The sequence below is a fragment of the Oncorhynchus mykiss genome, chromosome 5, assembly GCF_013265735.2.
Source record: "Oncorhynchus mykiss isolate Arlee chromosome 5, USDA_OmykA_1.1, whole genome shotgun sequence".
In the NCBI taxonomy this organism is placed as follows: Eukaryota; Metazoa; Chordata; class Actinopteri; order Salmoniformes; family Salmonidae; genus Oncorhynchus; species Oncorhynchus mykiss.
This window is the reverse complement of record NC_048569.1, coordinates 39,168,788-39,190,385: the sequence shown is the minus strand read 5'-3', so window position 1 is coordinate 39,190,385 and position 21,598 is coordinate 39,168,788. Positions and strand designations below refer to the sequence as shown.

At 43.8% G+C, this 21,598-nt stretch overlaps 1 protein-coding gene across 2 annotated transcripts; it reads left to right on the top strand.

Annotated features, from left to right (window-relative positions):
- The first annotated feature begins 655 nt into the window (after positions 1–655).
- Positions 656–19,279, top strand: zdhhc8a (zinc finger DHHC-type palmitoyltransferase 8a). 2 transcript variants are annotated; one of them, XM_036977466.1, is made up of 10 exons: positions 657–1,009; positions 14,069–14,190; positions 14,504–14,661; positions 15,279–15,451; positions 15,598–15,700; positions 15,822–15,913; positions 16,005–16,137; positions 16,266–16,380; positions 17,043–17,155; positions 17,611–19,279. In XM_036977466.1, exons 1-10 carry the CDS (start codon positions 906–908, stop codon positions 18,688–18,690), a joined length of 2,193 nt encoding a protein of 730 aa, XP_036833361.1. In that variant the 5' UTR covers positions 657–905; the 3' UTR covers positions 18,691–19,279. The 2 variants fall into 2 exon arrangements, with proteins under 2 accessions (XP_036833362.1, XP_036833361.1); XM_036977467.1 differs by lacking the exon at positions 14,069–14,190 and having other exon boundaries at positions 656–1,009.
- The last annotated feature ends 2,319 nt before the right edge of the window (positions 19,280–21,598 follow it).

The following is a 21,598-nucleotide window of genomic DNA, read 5'->3' as shown; positions in this document are numbered from 1 at the left end:
GGCCCAACCTCTCAACAAATCCTTAGAGACTTAACCTCACATTTGCCATACATATCTAGTCTTCAGTTCTTGGTCAGCACTAGAGACTGGGACCAGAAACCGGCCCTGGCATTTCAAACACACCGGCCAATTTTTAATTGTTGAGGCCCCCATCAACAGCCAGATAATTAAAAATAAACAAGTTAGACAGGCCCACTGGGCTAAAAATGGACCAGCCCCTCTGGCATTTGCCCAAAATGCCAGATGGACAGTTCGCCCCTGCCAGAGACTTGTAGTATCCCAATACAGAAGCGAAAAACCAAACTGAACTTGGATCACTGTAAAGGAGCAGGGTTTGAATAACCTATATTTATGTCGTTAGAATATTCAACATTTGTACATTATATACTTTTATCTGTCACTATAGAGCAACATTATTGTCCATTTCTAATGACAGATCCATTTCCATGTTGAAGCAAATAACATTTGTAATCAAGAGTGTGGCTATGACATGAAATACGTTTTTTTTTAAATAGTCAAAATAATATTTAGCACTGAAAACATACACCACAATTGAGTCTATTCTGCTATGGTGTAGTTCACGTAAATCCTCCTTTAAACGGAGTCCAACCAATAGACAGACTCCCGATGTTGTGTCCCAAAGCTACCTTTCCCCGGCGATAGCCCCACCTATCAAATCAAGAGCCGCTTCGCTGAGTTGGTGGTTGGTCCGGCCCAGTCCTGTACGGTGGGATTTCCAAGACGGGCACAGCTCGTTGGACTTTTTGACCATGGATTTGTTGCATTTAATCCATGGAGACTCAGGACAGAACATAGTGGGAATACGTCGTATCATGGATCATTTATTGTATCTCGGTGTAATCGTTTCGTTGGAATAAACTGCTGATGTTTGTGGAAAGTACAGAATGCCCACCAGCGGCAGTGAAAGAATTAAAGCCAGCGCGTTTATTCCAGTGTCCACCGCTGCAGTCCTCCTCGTCGGGTCCACCACTTTATTCTTTGTCTTTACGTAAGTTGACGATATCCCTCCTTTTGAAAATGTAGTTTGACACCAGACACGAAAGTAGCCTACCTTTTCGAAACTATTATATTCCATATCTAAAGTAGGCCTAGGCCAAGTCCACATATTTGAATTGCATATACTGTATATAGGCCTATGAAGTATCAGATCCAATGGGCATGCACAATTGCTCCAAACGGTAAAGTTGTCTCTAGGGAAAGCTTACGATAAAATAGGTCCTGTCGCTCACACACTGTGTAGAATAAGGGTCGTTTTTTAATTGATTTGGCATTTGAATCCCTTGCCTTTGCAACCATGAAACACACTTGAAAATTACAAATAAACACAGATAATACACGTTTTGGTTTATATTGAACTGTTTATAAATGATAAAACATCATTAAAATCCTTCATACTGCAACCCTCTATGTCGATGCATTATTTAAAGTACTTAGGAGCAGGCTTGTCACAGTAGGGGAGTTGTAGTGACATGCTTTGGGAATTTGAATGCTAGAAAGTGAACAAAAGTATGTCATATATTGTATAGATGAATCAAAACAAAGAAGGCTATTGAAATACCAATTATTTTACCAGTATAATGTGTGACCCTCTGTTTTATGTCACTGGGGTTACCACCTTGAAAATAACTCATTACAAAGATCTACAAGAACCTTGAGCATTCTCTCCAGTGGCAAACTCTTTTTCAGGGAGTGGTCTATATTAAAGGAAATGATTAGCTAATCACACCCTTTAAATATATCATACATTTGAGGATTCCGTTAATTCATTCAGTGTCAAAATCCAAAGTGTCACTTTTTAATTGAACTAGTTAAGAACAAACGGCGGCCTAGGAACAGTGGGGTAACTGCCTTGTTCAGGGGCAGAGCGACAGATTTTTACCTCGTCAGCTCGGGATTCAATCTAGCAACCTTTCGGTTGTTTGGCCTAACGTTCTTACCACTAGGCTACCTGCCTGCCCCAACTTGGGGTTAGTCCATTTAAATGAAGGGAAATATCATTGTGAGAAAAATGATTAATCATATCACTTAAGTACAGGATTGATGAACTTAGATTTGAGCATTGTGGCCTCCATTTCAGCAAATCTTAATTTACCTCAAATGTCTCATTGGTGTTACCATCATTGGTGTTACTACTCCTACAGATGTCACAACATTGTCATAAAGGTACACACTTTTTAAGATCATTAAGCTACCATATTAGTTGATTTAGAATGGGAAGATGTACCCAAATCAAATAAAGAAAAATTAAGTACATTTTGTCCAAAATGCCATGTCCAAGTTCCACTGTAATTCAAGAACGACCCATAAACATTTTAAGGCAAACTTCACATTCGGAATTTAGAACAGTGTTTTTTTGCCATTCAATCTGACAGAAGTGAAATATGACACATATTTGTTGTTGAAAAAAGTCCCTTTTGTGAAATTCTGGTGTAGTTTTAATTACATATCAATATGCTATACTATTCATTAAACAGTTCAACAATACTGTACCCAAAGCTGTCTATTAGTAGTTACATGTCATTGCCTAATATCATGTTGATCCTCTTAATATAAGCTACTGTAGGCTATATGAATTTGGTATGGGGACTATGTGAGTTAAGAGGCTATTTAACTATTAGGCCTATGTCTAAGGCTGATTTTCTTGTTAGGCTAAACTCAAATGTTCGGATGATTAATGTGGTTCAGTGGTTGATATAACTGCATCCTAATCCGGAAACGTCATTATATTATATGTTATTATGACTCAAAATATAATGAACACAACCACACCTCTGAGTGTATGTGAACATTGATTCCTTAATCCCTTTATCTTCTTCCAGAGGGCAATGATGCTTAGAGCTTAGAGTCAGGAGTCAGTTAGAAATCAGACTGGGTCGGCTAAAGCTACACAGGTTCCCGAATCCCACCGTACTTGTGTTCTCAAAACAACATTTTAGTCATGTGAGAATCACTACCGTGTTGTTGGGATACCACCAACAACATTTTCAACATTATCCCAGAGATTGCTAATAGCGCCTGGGTGAATAGTCCCACTGTACCACCATACCACTACAAAGGGAAGCACAGCCGTGAGCTGCCCAGTGACACGAGCCTACCAGACGAGCTAAATAACTTCAATGCTCGCTTCGAGGCAAGTAACAATGAAACATGCATGAGAGCATCAGCTGTTCCGGACGACTGTGTGACCAGGACGTGTACTCCGAGCATGCGCTGAAGTGTCTTCACTTGCCAGTCCCTGTCTGAGTCTGTAAAACCAACATATTTCAAGAACACTAAGTGCCCAAGAACACTAAGGTAACCTGCCTAAATGACTACTGACCTGTAGCACTCACGTCTGTAGCCATGAAATGCTTTGAAAGGCTGGTCATGGCTCACATCAACACAATTATCCCAGAAACCTTAGATCCACTCCAATTTGCATCCCGTCCCAATAGATCCACAGATGATGCCATCTCTATTGCGCTCCACACTGCCCTTTCACACCTGGACAAAAGGAACACCTATGTGAGAATGCTATTCATTGACTACAGCTCAGTGTTCAACACCATAGTGCCCTCAAAACTCATCACTAAGCTTTGAGGGCACTATGGTGTGCAACTGGATCCTGGACTTCCTGACAGGCCGCCCCCAGGTGGTAAGGGTAGGTAACAACACATGCGCCATGCTGATCCTCAACACGGGGGGCCCTCAGGGGTGCATGCTCAGTCTCCTCCTGTACTCCCTGTTCACTCGTGCAAGGACAACAACCTCTCCCTCAACGTGAACAAGACAAAGGAGATGATTGTGGACTACAGGAAAAGGAGGACTGAGCACGCCCCTATTGTCATCGACTGAGCTGTAGTGGAGTAGGTTGAGAGCGTCAAGTTCCTTGGCGTCCACATCACCCAACAAACTACTCCAACTCAGCCTCCGACCGCGAGGCACTATAGAGGGTAGTGCGTACAGCCCAGTACATCACTGGGGCCAAGCTTCCTTCCGTCCAGGACCTCTATACCAGGCGGTGTCAGAGGAAGGCCTTAAAAATTGTCAGTGACTCCAGCCTCCCTGGTCATATACTGTTGTCTCTGCTACCACACGGCAAGTGGTACCGGAGCGCTAAGTTTAGGTCCAAGAGGCTTCTAAACAACTTTTACCCCCAAGCCATAAGACTCCTGAACATCTAATCAAATGGCTTCCCAGAGTATTTGCCCCCCCCCCCCCCCCCCCCTTTTTACGCTGCTGCTACTCTGTAATTATCACTTTAATAACGCTACCTCAGTTACCTCGACTAACCGGTGCCCCCGCACATTGACTCTGTACCGGTACCCCCCTGTATATAGCCTCGCTATTGTTATTTTACTGCTCTTTAATTGTTTGTTACATTTATATCTTATTTTTTGTAGGCATTTTTCTTAACTGCTTAACTTCTTAACTTATTGGTTAAGGGCTCTTAAGTAAGCATTTCACTGTAAGGTCTACACGTGTTGTGTTCGGCGCATGTGACTAATAAAGTTTGATTTGATTTGAACAGTACTTCTATACTGACCCCTGTAGACAAATATGTCCCAGTTTCCACATCTGTTGGTTTTACCAGCAATTTTTCAAGTGGATCCTCTAGCAGATGAGAAGTTTCCAATTAGTATCCCGATCTTCTGATCGATGCCTCCTGATTCCCACATCTGTGGAACGAGGGGTGACTGAAGACTTGGGGCGAGCAGGGAGGAGTAAACTATCGATGACTTGTAAAGGGCAGAATCAACAACCTCTGCATCATCAAGACAGTCGCTCGATGAGGAGGTGTTAACTATAGAAAGATGTTAACTCATGCTCACACTTACTGTTATGTAAATGGCAGCTGAAAAGTGCCGGGCCTTGGCCCTAAAATCGAAGCATGTTCACTGAGGCCATCTGTGGAGATGGAAACAGAAAAGTCTGAGCCTTCTGGGTAAAACACTGGGGTAATTCTCAGGTGGGAACTTGGCATAAGTGTACTAGAGTACATGCACTTCTGATTAACTGAAATATTTTAGAACGATATATCCTCAGTGACGTGATTATGCATTGATGTGAGGAAAGAGAAAGTGGGCCACAGTGGATTGAGTTGTAAATGTACTATACTGTACTGACTGGGTTGATTTGGACTAAAGCCACTGACTTGGCTGGGGGTTATCCAATGATTTGTAAGAGAGTCTGGAAAGAGTGATTTCATACTGACATCCTTGCTATTCTTTTACTCCCTGCTGTTCAAAGACAAGGAGCTTATGGACACTGGGCTTAAGAGAGACGTGTAATCCTCTATGGCTCTGTAGGGTAGGATCTGAATCTTTAGCATGGAAGAGTCACAGTTTTCAGTCATTTACATGTCATTGAACTGTTATATGTATCTTGTATCTGAAAGTGTCAACAGTGAATATAACAACTGATTATAAGAACTGACATGGCCATGCCTACTGCATACCCCCAATTCACATGCTGTTTGGAATGAGGAATTCTAGAATTCTTTATGGGAAATACAATACAATGAATCATCTGATAAGTGAATGCGTAAAAAAAAGTAAACTCATTCCATTTTATTGTAACTCTTGGCTGCTGATGAAGCTGCTGCTGTTGAAGTTTAATTGCTAAGTGTCAGTGACTCAGTTCTATGCCAATCGAATCTCTTCGCGTAGGCTTGTTTATTGCGTTATTATCTTGGCGCCCCACTGTTGTTGACTGATTCTGGGGATGTTTTTAATTGGGATTGTAAATCAGGAATTCTTAAAAGATGAGACAGTAAACATTTGTCACAAATATTCTTCTTCATAATAACAACATTTGAAATACGTATATTTTAAACCAAAGTATCAGCTATCATACCATGTAAAGGAACAACCTCCTAATGAAAACATGTTTTCATAAAGTGTACCTAACTAGATTTATGTCAACTCCATCAGACACCATAAAAGGCATTTCATTTTTATATTTATTGTACAACAAGTGTTTAAAGGCCTTGATTGTTTCATTCTAACATTAGCTTATTCAAATAGTTTTGTTTTGTTTTAGAACACTGTATAATGCTCCAGGGCTAATTTCGTTAGCATTTTGGCATGTTTTTGTAGATTAAGAAATTAAAACAAGGTTTATAAAGCAAACATTATATATTTTTTTCTAGCACAGCAAAGTATTCAATAGTTTAAGCATATATTTCAGGACAATGATTAGCAATCAGTGAGGAGTTGACAAGCAACTGCTCAAGGTGACAACAGATACTCAAAACAGAGTATGTAAATACAAACATTACTTAAAATATGGATGATACATTTGACAATCCCCAACAAAAACACAACGGCTTGATTGTAACCAACAGGCAGAATTTATATATAAACGCAACATGTAAAGTGTTAGCACCATGTTTCATGAGCTGAAATAAAAGATCCCAGAAATTGTTCATAGGCACAAAAAGGTGATTTCTCTCAAATTTTGTGCACAAATTTGTTTACATCCCTGTGAGTGAGCATTTCTCCTTTTCCAAGATAATCCATCCACTTGACAGGTGTGGCATATCTAGAAGCTGATTAAACAGCATGATCATGACACAGGTGCACCTTGTGCTGGGGAGAATAAAAGGCCACTCTAAAATGTGCAGATTTGTCACACAACACAATGCCAGACATATCTCAAGACTTGAGGCAGCATGCAGTTGGCATGCTGACTGCAGGAATGTCCACCAGAGCTGTTGCCAGAGAATGTCATCTTAATTGATCATAAACCACCTCCAACATCGTTTTAGAGAATTTGGCAGGACATCCAACCGGCCTCACAACCTTATGGCGTTCTGTGAGCTAGCGGTTTGCTGATGTCAACGTTGTGAACAGAGTGTCCCATGGTGGCGGTCTGGTAATGGTATGGGCAGGCATAAGCTATGGACAACAAACACAACTGCATTTTATCGATGGCAATTTGAATGCACAGAGATACCGTGACGAGATCCTGAGGCCAATGTTCGTGCCATTCATCCACCGGCATCACCTCATGTTTCAGCATGATAATGCACGGTCCCATGTTGCAAGGATCTGTGCACAATTCCTGGAATCTGTAAATGTCCTAGTTCTTCCACGGCCCCATGTCGCAAGGATCTGTACACAATTCCTGGAAGCGGAAAATGCCCCAGTTCTTCCATGGCCTGCATACTCACCAGACATGTCACCCATTGAGCATGTTTGGATCGACTTGTACGACAGCGTGTTCCAGTTCCCGCCAATATCTAGCAAATTCGCACAGCCATTGAAGAGAAGTGGGACAATTTTCCACAGGCCACAATCAACAGTCTGATCAACTCTATGAGAAGGAGATGTGTCGCGCTGCATGAGGAAAATGGTGGTCACACCAGATACTGACTGGTTTTCTGACCCACGCCCCTACTTTTTTTTAAGGTAATTGTGATGAACAGATGCATATCTATATTCCCAGTCATGTGAAGTCCATAGATTAAACCCCATTTATTTATTTGAATTGACTGATTTCCTTATATGAACTGTAACTCTGTAACTGTAAAATCTTTGAAATTGTTATATGCTGCGTTTACATGTTTGTTCAGTATAGAAGTAGTAGTGTTAAAAGGCCTATATTTCATCAAAACGTTTCACATTAAATGCCAAAATAGTATATGCCATTCAAAATACATCTAGGCTGTAAACTATATTTTCATTTGATAAAAAAAAATATATATAACTCAATCACGATTTACTTGATTTAGTCACACAGTATGGCCTGTCCAGGGATATTTTACCCTCGATCTTGATAAGAAATGACCATATCAGACACATTTAAAAAAAAAAATCAAAGGCAGTTGTATTTAATGGATTACATAAATTGGAATGACTTAAACAATAAGTAGGCTTCACCATCAACATTAGTTTTCCAATCATACAACATGTCCGGTAAATTTCCACAGTCAATTTGCCGTGCTAAACAAGGACATACTTTATTTCAGTCGTACTGAATGATTGTCAAATAGATACATCGCCCTTACTTTGCTCAAATAGCTAGATTAAAATGTTCTGATGATAAGAGGCTGAAATCATCTTGAAATGTGTTGGTTGCGATCAGAACTAAAAGAACCCCCCGACATCCGTGTTATGGAGCGGTAAATCGATGCGTCAATTGGTGATAATCTAGTGGCCATCAGTGTTTGCAGTTGGCCCAACCCTTCTATCAGACGTTAGACAAAAATCTGACTGAGTTAATGTTTTACGGAGTTGACAAATTGCTTATTTTTCTTCTTTATTCAAGTGCTATACTACATAGCAATGTTGTTTTTCTTCAGTTGCTATAACCTAATTAAAATGAACATATTTGAACCAAAAGTCATATTCTATGTTAATTTTTTATTTATTTTATTTTATTTCACCTTTATTTAACCAGGTAGGCTAGTTGAGAACAAATTCTCATTTGCAACTGCGACCTGGCCAAGATAAAGCATAGCAATTCGACACATACAACAACACAGAGTTACACATGGAATAAACAAAACATACAGTCAATAATACAGTAGAACAAAAGAAAACAAAAAGTCTATATACAGTGAGTGTAAATGAGAGGTAAGTTAAGTGAGTTAAGGCAATAAATAGGCCATAGTGGCGAAGTAATAGTAGTTAGTAGTTAGATGAAGTTGACAGGTTATGGTTGTGAGCATGTGATATCTACAATGGATTTTTAAAAGATGAGGAAGGGCTTCTTATAGCTGACCCTACACATTTTTTAAAATTAATTTACGATTTTGAACAAATCTGACAGAGTTGACCAACGCTCTGGACAATTTTTTTAGGAATCACAGTTTTGAGAAACATATTCCTTAAAGTCAGAGAGGGCTATTGCAAGGAACTACATGAGATCCTTTTTCAGTGAATATTCATTTTAGCCCGTTTTAAAAGTTGTAAACACTTTTGGGGGCAGTTTGAAATTGGGATCCTTTGTTCTGGACAAGGGCATTTCCTGGCACAGAGCTGACATGCAAATTAATAATATAATACATATTTAGAAAATTCCAAAAACAAACAGTATTTTTTTTGCTTAAATAATGTAACAAAATAATTTTTTCCCCAAGTATAAAAAAAATAAAGTTTTCACAACTTCCGATAATCCCTGAGATTCTGTGTTGGTTTTTGCCATCAGATGATGGATGCTGCTGTATGTGGGTAGCATGACTTTGGCGGCCAGGCAAGTGAGTGGTCCGTTTCCATCAATGATCAATAGACTTGTATCTGCATTTGTAAAGAGAACTTCCACACTTCAAGAGAACAAACCCCTAGAGCTCTACTGCTCCAGGACAAGTGGCTGTTATTGCAGGTTTGTCTGAAGATCGCCAACAAGAGACATGATGAACATTCCCGAAAACGTTCCCACTGAGAGATGTTTCACGATGATAAAATAGACTATGTCTGAAGTTTCTATTCCATGGACAGCCATTCTTCAAAGATAAGGTCATGTTGAAACAGAGCGTTCCAGCCCAATCACACATGCTCGTTTGTTTGCCCTTCCACGTTGGCAGTAGCAGAAGAAATGGAATCTGTAGGGACAATATTTTGCCGTTACATCATATGTAGGCCTACATCACTGTTAGACAGCCTTTTACTCAGAGAAGGACTGTCTGTCTGTGTCTGTCTGCCTGTCTGCTCTGTCAGCAAGGACGATGTCTGTGTTTCTTTAAAAGCAGTGATGGACAGATGCCAGATTCTGTCGTTATCTCGACCAAATGCAACCCTACCTGGGTCCTTCTGAGGGAAAGGGACCTTGATTCGTCCTTGGTGCTATATGCTGCTGCAGGGAGTCCAAAGTGAATGTCAGTCAGACCTCGTGGTCCCTCAGGTTGTTACTTAGAGTATGTGCGTGTCAAAATAAAGTGCCCAAATGCAACCCCAGTCTGTTAGTATGGAGAGTAAGCTCCAGCAGTTACTCTGATGTATCAAAGTACACGACTCACAGACAAACTGACAAACTGGTCTATGCAAGATTTAGGACACTTTTCAATATCATGACAAAAACCCTCCTGTGAAGTTGGCAAGAGGGGGGGACCACTGAAAGTAGGAACCTTTGGTCATCCTTCGCCTGATAAACAGCCGCATTGCTGAGCTAAAACGGAAACTGTCATCTCAGCCTTCAGATTGTGTTTGTGTTACGTTGTTCTCTCTAAGTACTGTTACTGTGGACAATTCACAAAAGACATGCAAAGACTAGCAGTCTACTACTCTACGAAAGTGAACCATTACAAGCAGAGATTCTTTCAAGGGTGTTTCCTCGTAACAATCTTCCCCGGCTAATGTCAAGATTTGATGTAGCTGAGATGCTACACAATTCTGTAAAGGAGAAGCCTTCTTGACCTTTTACTTCCTTCCTGAGTTAATTATGCAACCATGTGCAGAGGGGAGGATGTCAGATGTGATACACACCCATAGTGGGTCAGATATTTATAGAATAACACTCCTCCCCAAACAAACAGTTTATTTTATGCCCGCATACGCATCGATCCCTGGATACAATGATGTAATATGTACACGTATGTCTCCTTTAAGTAGACATACATAGCTGATATTCAAGCCCATAGTTTTAATAGTTCAAGGAAGCACTCTCTCTGAACCCTGTTATAACAGTGTTATGTGTTCATTCAGTGTTTGCTGAAGCTGAAGACCGGTCATACATTCCTAAGGGCTTATGATCGCATGTCATTCAGCATTTCTAACACTCATATTTTCTATCCATGAGATGTTTCTAGGAGCCATACATAACCCTTTTGGAACCCTTTTTTTGTCCTGAGAGTGTAGTTGTGAGCCTCTCTAATGCTCTTCTGTGCTTGCTGCTTGCTGCCGATGCGATAGACACTGGTAGTGATGACTAGCCTGCCCACTACTGTGCTTTACTCAGGCAGGGCAGTGTGCAGATTGGACAGCCTCAACAGCAGCTTACCCTTCTGGATGATTTAATACAGCTCTGCTGTCTGTTTCATTAGGCGCAAGGCAGGGGCTTGTCTGCCTGCACCGCCACACTGCAGCATAATGAACTCTCCCTGTGCTGTGCTCCAGATGGTCACAAACCAATGATGGGCCGGACGGCAAGGCAATGGCACCCACAGAAATAATCCCGTTGATAAGAAATCAGGCAGTCGCGGATCGACCCTCTTCTAGAGCACTCCACCTTATCTGGTGTGTCCTCTACGCTCCGCACTCAGCCCAAATGAGTTTGACTGATTTCTGCTTATTTTGAACGCAATATCATTATCTTCCATATTGTGCTCATTTTGACCGTTTTTTTTTTCTTGTGATAGATCCATTATTTGACAGATGGGTGAGGGGGAAGAGGATTTGACCATCTAAATAATGAGTTTTGAAAAGATAATCAGTGACAGTATACCTATTCCTAATTGCCTTTTTGTCTCCTTGTTTTCCCCACCGCCCATTGGCCTTGCTGGTAGAGGAGGATGGTGAAAGGGTTATGCAGATACATGAACACTGCTCCAGACCATGCAGACTGACTGGGAGTTACCCCTGAATCAACCAACTTCATCCATATTCCCTATTTATACTGTAGAGTGGCTAGACGTGCAGGTACAGTATTCAGTGTACTGGGACAAGTACAGTATTCAGTGTACCGGGACTAGTACAGTATTCAGTGTACCGGGACTAGTACAGTATTCAGTGTACCGGGACTAGTACAGTATTCAGTGTACTGGGACAAGTACAGTATTCAGTGTACCGGGACTAGTACAGTATTCAGTGTACTGGGACAAGTACAGTATTCAGTGTACCGGGACTAGTACAGTATTCAGTGTACTGGGACAAGTACAGTATTCAGTGTACTGGGACAAGTACAGTATTCAGTGTACCGGGACTAGTACAGTATTCAGTGTACTGGGACAAGTACAGTATTCAGTGTACCGGGACTAGTACAGTATTCAGTGTACTGGGACAAGTACAGTATTCAGTGTACCGGGACTAGTACAGTATTCAGTGTACTGGGACAAGTACAGTATTCAGTGTACCGGGACAAGTACAGTATTCAGTGTACCGGGACAAGTACAGTATTCAGTGTACTGGGACAAGTACAGTATTCAGTGTACCGGGACTAGTACAGTATTCAGTGTACTGGGACAAGTACAGTATTCAGTGTACCGGGACAAGTACAGTATTCAGTGTACTGGGACAAGTACAGTATTCAGTGTACCGGGACTAGTACAGTATTCAGTGTACTGGGACAAGTACAGTATTCAGTGTACTGGGACAAGTACAGTATTCAGTGTACCGGGACTAGTACAGTATTCAGTGTACTGGGACAAGTACAGTATTCAGTGTACCGGGACTAGTACAGTATTCAGTGTACTGGGACAAGTACAGTATTCAGTGTACCGGGACTAGTACAGTATTCAGTGTACTGGGACGAGTACAGTGTGGACTCTGGGTAGTGCAGGGGTGCAGTATATTGCACATATCCATGTAATCTAGCTCTCTTATGACAATTTAAGTACATCTCAAACATGAACACATTTAGTGAAACTTTGCTTCAGAGAGGACTTAAGATATAAATCCCCACCTCCAGCTGTGGGGGAACCACTGTTCTGTTCCCCTCATTAATCTGATTTACTCAGTAGTACAATTTAGTGTTAATGTTTCAATTAAGTAAATCCTTCAAGAGGAGCATTATTCTGACAGATCAGAACTGTACAGAACTGTATTGTATTTGCCTATGAAGGCTGTTTGTCTGTAAAGGCAGCTGTTGTAGCTGTATAGGTAATGGAATATGTATGGTTTCCTTTATCCTAAAGGAATGGAATAGGTTCTGTTGGGCTGTGTGTTGTGCTGTGTGCTGCAGGCTGTAGGGTCTGTGTGCTTGTCGTCTGATGGGAGGATTCCACCATCGCGGGCTGGCAGAGTGGGCTGTAATCCAGAGTCCCTAATCCTGGGATTATTGAGATTGCAGCTGGCATGGCATTACCAGGCATTCCTTTGGGGGTAACCACCCTTCCCCCATGCTACCCCACTCTCCCCCATGCGCTCATCCTTCCCGGGGCTGTTCTGTGGGGGTTGGGGGGCTTGCGCCAGGTTGGGCTGGGCTGGAGTTGGGGAAAGGAGACTCTTGACTCAAAATGTTGTCAATTTCACGGTGTTCACAGTCACGGTCAGTCTATTGGGGTTCACACATATACGTTCTGCCTTCGTCACCTCCTGACCCTTCACCTTTGCAACTGTGGGGAGACAGGTTTGGGTTGTGTGTGTGTGTGTGTGTGTGGGGGGGGGGAATCCACCCAGTATCTGTTTCACCCTGATCACGGTCTTGTTACAGTCACTGTTACGGCCATGCTCACTAATACACAGTCTGCACTTCAATGGTAAACCACACTTCTGCTGTTGTTGCCCCTAAACATCAAATACCGACAGGAAGTAGGAGCATTATGCCATTATGACATGATGCCAGTTGTGATAATGTAAGCGGTCCAATGCTGAAACCCGTTCTGCTGTAAACTTTTCAAGTGAAGATAAAATCACCACAGCAGCATGGCTTTGGACTCAAATCTATACAGATAAAAAAAATGATTGGATATTGTATAGGCTCCTCATGCCGACCTTTAATCATTATAATCCACCGTGCCTTCCCCTGTGTCCCCGTCAGTAAACCTGATTACACAGCCTTTATTTCATCTCACACTGTGGAGATATAATCATAGCATCCTCTCACCAAATCAAATTCTCCAGTTTTAACCACATTTGCATAATGACAGTGATGGTTGTGATGGTTTCTATAAGCCCTGTGGACATATCCAGAAAAAGCCATGAAGTTGGGCATCAATCTGAATTTAGCGTCGCCGAGTGTAGTTAAATTTCCCTGCCGAGGAACCAAATCATTTTGACGATTCCTTTTGATTGATTCCTACACTGAGCCTGAGGGAGATTTATACCCCTTTCAACCAATTCAACCTAGACATATTACGGTGCATGTTCTACGTCTATACTATGAGTGTAATGTGTGTGTATTGCAAAACTACTGTGTTGTGTGTGTATTGTGAGTCCACTGTGCTTCAGGTCTCTTGTCTCTGTCCCAGGTGCCCGTGGCTGGCAGTGACTGTGTCAATCTACGTGCCACCATGCAGTGGCATCCTCTTCTTCTTTGTCTTGGCCAACTTCACCATGGCAACCTTTATGGATGCGGGTGTTCTCCCCATGGGTTAGTTACACTATAACTACTATATTATACACTATTGCTATCGAAGTCAACTCTGGACCTCAAAGCCAGTTCCACTGCATTTGTTCATTGTTCCCTTCTAACCAGGGACTGATTTAGACCTGGGACACCAGGTGGGTGCAATGAATTATCAGGTAGAACAGAAAACCTGCACTGGTCTATTCACTACTGTACACTATAGTGTAACTAAACAGGACAAACATTACAATAAAAACAAGAATATCCTGTGTTACCCAATGCCCAGTGTTGTGCCGGTGACCTATAGTTCATGTCGAGCTGTGCGTTTGGGTTTCAGCTAATGAGGACGAGGACAAGGACGATGACTTCCGCGCCCCGCTCTACAAGAACGTGGACGTGAAGGGTGTCCAGGTCCGGATGAAGTGGTGTGCCTCCTGCCACTTCTACAGACCTCCACGATGCTCCCACTGCAGTGTCTGTGACCACTGTGTAGAGGTGGGAGGGATGGAGAGAGGGAGGGAGGGAGATAGAGGGAAAGGGAGAACAAGCCAGGGCTGGCGGATAGTGGAAGGGAGGGGTGGATAGGGGGAAGTTGTGGATGTGAGACAGGTTTTTGGGGTGGGAGGGGGGGTAGTGGTTGATGGTGGAGGGAGGAGGAGGTGCCTGAGGAGGGGGATCAATAGTGTGTGTGGCTGTAGGGTAATGGTGGGTGGGAGAAGATGATGGAGGGATAGAGGGGGAGGAAGAGAGAGATCACATTAATCAGGTTAATCCCTTTCCCCCGATCCTTAATGTCCCCGCAGCGGGGAGAGAGATGAGATTTGAAAATGGTTGGGACAATCTCTGTGTGTACACTGAGGTATATTTAGACAGCTCAGTGCCTATCAACACTTGGATGATATTTGACTTCTGTTGATAATGTCTTTCCACTGGCCAAGATTGATCAATCCCATGTGGATGTGGCTAGCTAGACCACTCTGTTTGTAGAATGGGATGCACAATGTTGGGACAGAGTCATGTAAAGTAGGCTACTACAGTGTGTTGTCATAATTCTCAGAGGGATGGAATGTTGTATCTAATGCTGTGTCTCATCGTGTCATAACCGCATGCAGGACTTTGACCACCACTGTCCCTGGGTGAACAACTGTATCGGGAGGCGGAACTACCGCTACTTCTTCCTGTTTCTCCTGTCACTCACGCTGCACATGGTGGGCGTGCTCTCCGGTGGCCTGCTCTACATCCTACACCATCTGGAAGACCTATGGAAGCTGCACTGTACTGTCACGTATCCTTCCTTGAACAAACTCTGTGTACTATGTGCGTGTGCGTGTGTGTGTGTGTGTTCATACAGTATGTGCAGTATGATCATGGTAATTCATTTCTAAAGGTCCCTACAGAGAGTCCGTGAGTCTCCTTGACTGCTGTGTCTAGCCTGGTGGTGATGAGCGTATCAGGTCTGTTCTTCATTCCTGTCCTGGGCCTCACAGGGTTCCACCTCTACCTGGTGTCTAGGGGCCGAACCACCAATGAACAGGTCAGACGCCTCTGTGTAGCTCATGTTTTTAAACGACTAGATAAAAGATTCTGGAATACATGAGGCCGCCCTAGGTCGAGTCCTCACTTTAATGAGGAAATTGTTGCCCTCTTTTCCACAGGTCACTGGGAAGTTTCAAGGAGGGGTCAACCCTTTCACACAAGGTTGCTGTGGCAACTTGGAGTATCTCATATGCAGTCCCATTTCTCCAAAGTAAGAAGCATTTGACGTTTTTATGTAAACATCATGTTTAACATAGCGTATTGGAGCTCATTAGCTTATCTATTTGCTTGGACCATACCAGGTATACAGCGAGGCCCATTAAGAAATCAACAGTTCGCATCATTCCTCCATTCCTGAGACCAGAGACTGACAGACAGATACCAATTATTAAGGTTGAGGATAATGGCATCCAGTGTCATGATAACCAAAATAAAGTAAGTCTGTCCACCCCAAAATACCCTCAGAAGGGAACATCCCAGATTCACATAAAGCCTCCGTATTTAACTAACTTCATCAGCAGATCAGATATGTTTAACAGTAGTGCTTTCTCTTCCGCTCTCAGCGCCCGTCCACTGACGGTATGGAAGAGCCAGACATCCGACGTCTGGACACCCCACCACCTCTGCCCCCCAAACCAGACCCCAACGTGCTGAGGAGACACCTAGCAACACTTGAAGGTAGGGTCACATTAGTAATCTGACAACCAGGGAGACAGTACCTGTATTTATGCACCTCATATTATAGAGAACGTGAGCAAATGATCATGAAGAAACTCAAAATGGTCCAGAAACCCCACAAGCTGTCCCTCACTGCTCTCCTACTGCACCCTGGTGGCCACATTATTCAACAGAGAGGCAGCCATGGTTTTTGTTGCTGCTTGTGTCTTCATTGGTTTTTCTTTGTTTGTTTACTTGTGGATTTCCAACCAAGTTTCACCCGTGATGAGCTACTGAATATTCGAGCCGGCCTGATTCAGAATGTAGTTTAGTGTTTGTAGTGAAGTTCGCAGTTCTTAGTTTACAGTGTACGTAGAATACCTACCGCGTATGGATTTGTGTAAACTATGCTTCTACGTCTGTTGTCTGTATATCCTGTTTATCGTCTGTCTGTATATTCTGTTAATTGTGGCAGCACCATTTCACCAAGTCAAATTCCTGTTTATGCAAATGTTTTGGCTAATTAAGGTGATTCTGAGGACAGACTTGCATTATATGTTAATGAGACACGTCACTGCCTCTCTCTGGATTAGTTCAGTCACAAATCCCAATAGACATTATGGTAATATATTTCACATTTTGTTAAATATTGATTTCCTTCTCCATCTGTGTTTGGATTCCAGAGAGGGGTTTGCATCCCAAACCAGTGACCCCTTCCTCTGGGCAGACCCTGCAGCAGCTCAGGCCATTACCGCAGTCCACATCTAAGGCACCACCCCCCTCACCTGTCCATCAGGTCAGTCATATCATTCACAGCACTGACACCATTCAGATACACTGTGGATTTATCGTGCTGTGTTTTGAGCCATTTCCACAGATCATGGTTGTGTGCTGTGTTTTGAGCCGTTTCCACAGATCATGGTTGTGTGCTGTGTTTTGAGCCGTTTCCACAGATCATGGTTGTGTGCTGTGTTTTGAGCCGTTTCCACAGATCATGATTGTGTGCTGTGTTTTGAGCCGTTTCCACAGATCATGATTGTGTGCTGTGTTTTGAGCCGTTTCCACAGATCGTGATTGTGTGCTGCATTTTGAGCCGTTTCCACAGATCATGATTGTGTGCTGTGTTTTGAGAGCTTTCTAACAGACTGGCCATGTGATTCTGTGTTCTGTCGACCCTCTAACAGACTGTTGTGGCCGTGTTGTGTTCTGAGAGCTCTCTGACAGTCTGTTATGTGTTGTGGTTGTGTCTAGGTGGCTGTGGCACCAGAGCAGCAAGGGGGCAGCAGTAGACGTCATGACCTGTCATCAGAACTCATCCTGGGCACATTGGACCAGCACCTAGCCGTCCCATCCGGTCCCATGTCCGCTCCACTCCAGCTCAACTCTCTCACCCTCAACTCCCGCTCCCTCACCCTCAAACACGCCTATCGCCACCACAACAAGCTGCCGGTCTTGTACCCAGAGGGTCTGATCTCCCATCAGGTATCTCCGGGCTTGTTCCCCCCTCACAACCCCCTGTCCAACCGCAACAGCCTCTCCTATGACAGCCTGGTGAACTCAAGTGATGCCCACTACCTGGCCCAGCGAGGGGGACCCCCACTTCATTACCACTCGCACTTCATGACCCTGGGACATGAAGGCAGTGTGCTGCAGCGGCCCCCTCCACACACCTACAGCCCTGTGTTCATGGGGGTCACCAGGCAATCTCCCCAGCCCAGGGACACCTCACCCAGGGATCCCTCTCTACGGGACCTCACCCCTCAGGCCCTCACCTCCCGGGACCTCTCCCCTCAGGCCCTGATGCACAGGGACCTCTCCCAGCAAGCCTTGATCCACCGGGAGGCCTCTCCGGTCCGCTATGACAACCTCTCCAAGACCATCATGGTCTCCATTCAGGAGAGGCGGGAGATGGAAGAGAGGGACAGGATGCTGCGGATGCAGGCCAGGTCCCAGGCCCTGTACGGCTGCCCAGACATGGGGTTGTACGACATCCCCAGCAGATGCAGCCTCCCTGCAGACAGCATGCGCCTCCCAGGGTCACGCGGCCCCACCCCGCCCGCATACGGCTCCAGGGAGTTCCTGATGAGCACTGGTATTTTGGGGTACGGGGGTACGAGGTCGCCCCTCTCCAGCGCCTCGTCATCCTCTCTGACCCGAGCCCCCAGGACTTCCAGCTCCCCCCTGCAGAGCAGCAGCAGCCTGCAGAGTAAGGGTCGTTCCCCCTCCCCAGCCTACCTCCCCCCAAACAGGCAGGCCCAGCCCTCATCCTCCTCCTCCTCCACACTGCCCAGCACCCTTTCCTCTGCCTCTCCCCCAGATGCCCCCCCGTAATGCCCCTTACTCACCAATGCCATGGAGGGAAAGCACTCAGCACCCTTGGGTGCCCCCAAATAGGAACTATTGAGTCTTCCTGGAGGGTGTATGCAGCCAACCACACTACTCTGCAGTGTTAGCCTGTATATCCACAACTTCCCAGCACTGTGTAAGTGTGTCTGTGTGGGTTGTCAGTGTGTGGGAGGGTGTGGGAGTTGAGAGGACATCAACATGCAGTTATGGGAATCATTTTGTACAGATATTTGCACTTGGACCTCTAGGTAGACAAGGGTGTGTGTTGAATATAGAGTGAGTGATAACCAACAGCATATGCAGATATCTCAGGACAGTGGCCAATTAGCAGACAGTTGTGCCTCTTTATGCAGTCGGAGGAATCAATGAACTCAACTAGAACAGCAGACATGTACAGAGGACAGATCTTTTATTGTTGGTTTATGTGTTTTGATAATGCTTTTGAGAAATAATGTTATGTGATGATGATGGGACATTCTATTATTTTGCGTCTGTAGAAATCATGCTTTAGTCATATTTTGTGGTTGTTTTGACAAATAAAAAAAGTCACTGTTTTGTTCCTTTTTCTGTTTAAGCTGTTGTCATTCCGTTATTTATGATCTGTTATTGTTATCCGTTCTTGCCACCAGCTTCATGTCCACATCCTGTTTCAAATCTAACCCTAGGCTCATCCACAACCATAAAGCCTGTCGCATTCTTCCCAAGCGAAGCAGTTTGCGCATTTATGATGATTACATTTGGTAACGTTTTAGTTCGTTTGGGTGTTCAGCTGTTTTTTCCCCCGGCTGTTCGCGCACAAATGTTTTTCTTAAGGCAAGTCGAAGTCCGGTAGCCGAAGTCTACGCCCCTTCATCGGTGATTGGTCAACAGTACTACTCCTAGTAAGAGTGGGAACTATGGGCGGGATTGTTTGTTGTCATTCAACTTTGAGACGACTTGAGAAATACCAAAATATCTTAGTTAGATGGTAAAATGTGCGACTAAGACCTCCTCGGTCGAAAACATCCAAATTAATTACATATTTCTTGATTTATCTTAGATTCATTCTTAATATTTTAAGGAAGTGTATACTGGCTATGTTGTTGCTACGGGGTCTCAAGAGGACTAACAGTAATTGTGCTACTTTTATCGTTTTTCAATCGAAGAAGTATGTGAGGCAAAGAGGTTCACTTCGCCTAGCCGAGTTCTGCTATGAGCAAACCGAGCCTAGTATGGGGCGCCTTAGCCTAATAACACTAGCTTCAAGTCCACATCCCAGTTCAACTCTTAACTCTAGCCTTAAACACAACCCTAACCCATAACCTTGGTTTAGCTTACTTTTATCCAAGATTTCTCTTCTGACCTACGAGGTACTGAAGCTTGGCTCCACCTGGATCCCGCTTTGACACAAGGTGCAGGAACTGAGCTCAGGTCAGCTTTCGTTCAGAATAGTATGATGAAATGGTACCCCCTAGTGGACTTGTTTGAGGTGCTGTGAGTAGAATAAAGAAAATTCCATTCAAAGAGTATATTTAATTTGACCTTTATTTAACTAGGCAAGTCAGTTAAGAACAAATTCTTATTTTCAATGACGGCCTGAGAACAGTGGGTTAACTGCCTTGTTCAGGGGCAGAACGACAGACTTTGTTACCTTGTCAGCTCGGGGATTCAACCTACCCAAATGAGTGGGAAGGTAATCCTCTAGGCCTACTTTTTGATGGGAGGCTCGCTGCGCTCAGCTATGGGTTTCAGAGAAGTATGTGTTGGATATCTTACATAAATGAAGCCTTCGCTATTGAGGTAATTCCACTGAGATTGTGTGCTGCACCAGCATTCTGATGCGGTGATATCTCTCAGACTGCCAGTGATCGTTGCCATAGACACAGAGAGATTGAGACATCATTCCAGAACTGCAGGGCTGTAGTGAGAAGTACAGAGAACATCAACAACCGTTTACACAGAAGTTAGGTACTCAGAAAACACTAAATGAAGGAACAGCCGTGGTTAACAGCAGCCCCTCCCTGCTGTCATGTTCCAGTTTCTATGGTTCTGCAGTTGGCACCGGCCTTTTCTCTCATTCCATTTATGACATCACAGACCATGTATTGAGTCCCAAACAATGCACTATTCATGACCATTCATCTCTTCAGGTTAGATCACATAACAAATAGCTTATTGTCTCACTAATGACTGAAGTCTTTCCACCCTTCATTTGACGTATCCATTTTTGAAATGTAAAATTCTACCGTTCTTCAGACTCTGGGCATCCTTTCATCTTCCTTTTCTTCTCTCTCTCCTCCTGGATTGACCCCCCCCCCCCCCCTTCTTTTTGAAACGCCCTCTACAACCGTGACCCCACTGTGTCTATTCAGTCTGAACGAGCTCTTTTGATCTTCACCCAGCTTGTAGGAATCATGACACTTCCAACCGTCTGAAGTCTAGTGATGGGACCGCTTTAAAGGCCATTGATCAAATATTCATCTTGGTGTTCTGTTCATGTGTGTTTTTAACTTTGGCCCAGTTGCAGACCTCTGAGATGCTGGTTTTGATGTAGTTTTAATACTCCGTTTCCCTCTCTCCCACTCTCTCCCTCTCTTTCTCCATCTCTCACCCACTCCCTCTATCTCCCCCCCCCCTCGCTCTCTCTCTCTCACTCGCTCTCTCTCTCTCTTACCCCCCATCTCTCCCTCCCTCTCTCTCCTCACTGTTTCTGTAGCCTGGGGTAAAATGTTAATTAGGAGGGCCGCTGTGAAGAGGAGGGTTTGTGGTTCGTTGAGTATGTGAAGTGCAGCAGATTCTGGTGTCAGAATAGTGCTATCTTACACCATGTTGTGGTTATGTTTGGCTCACCAATGGTGATAAAGTTATATCAGATGCACGCATGCATGCACACTCACATCAGACGCACGCACGC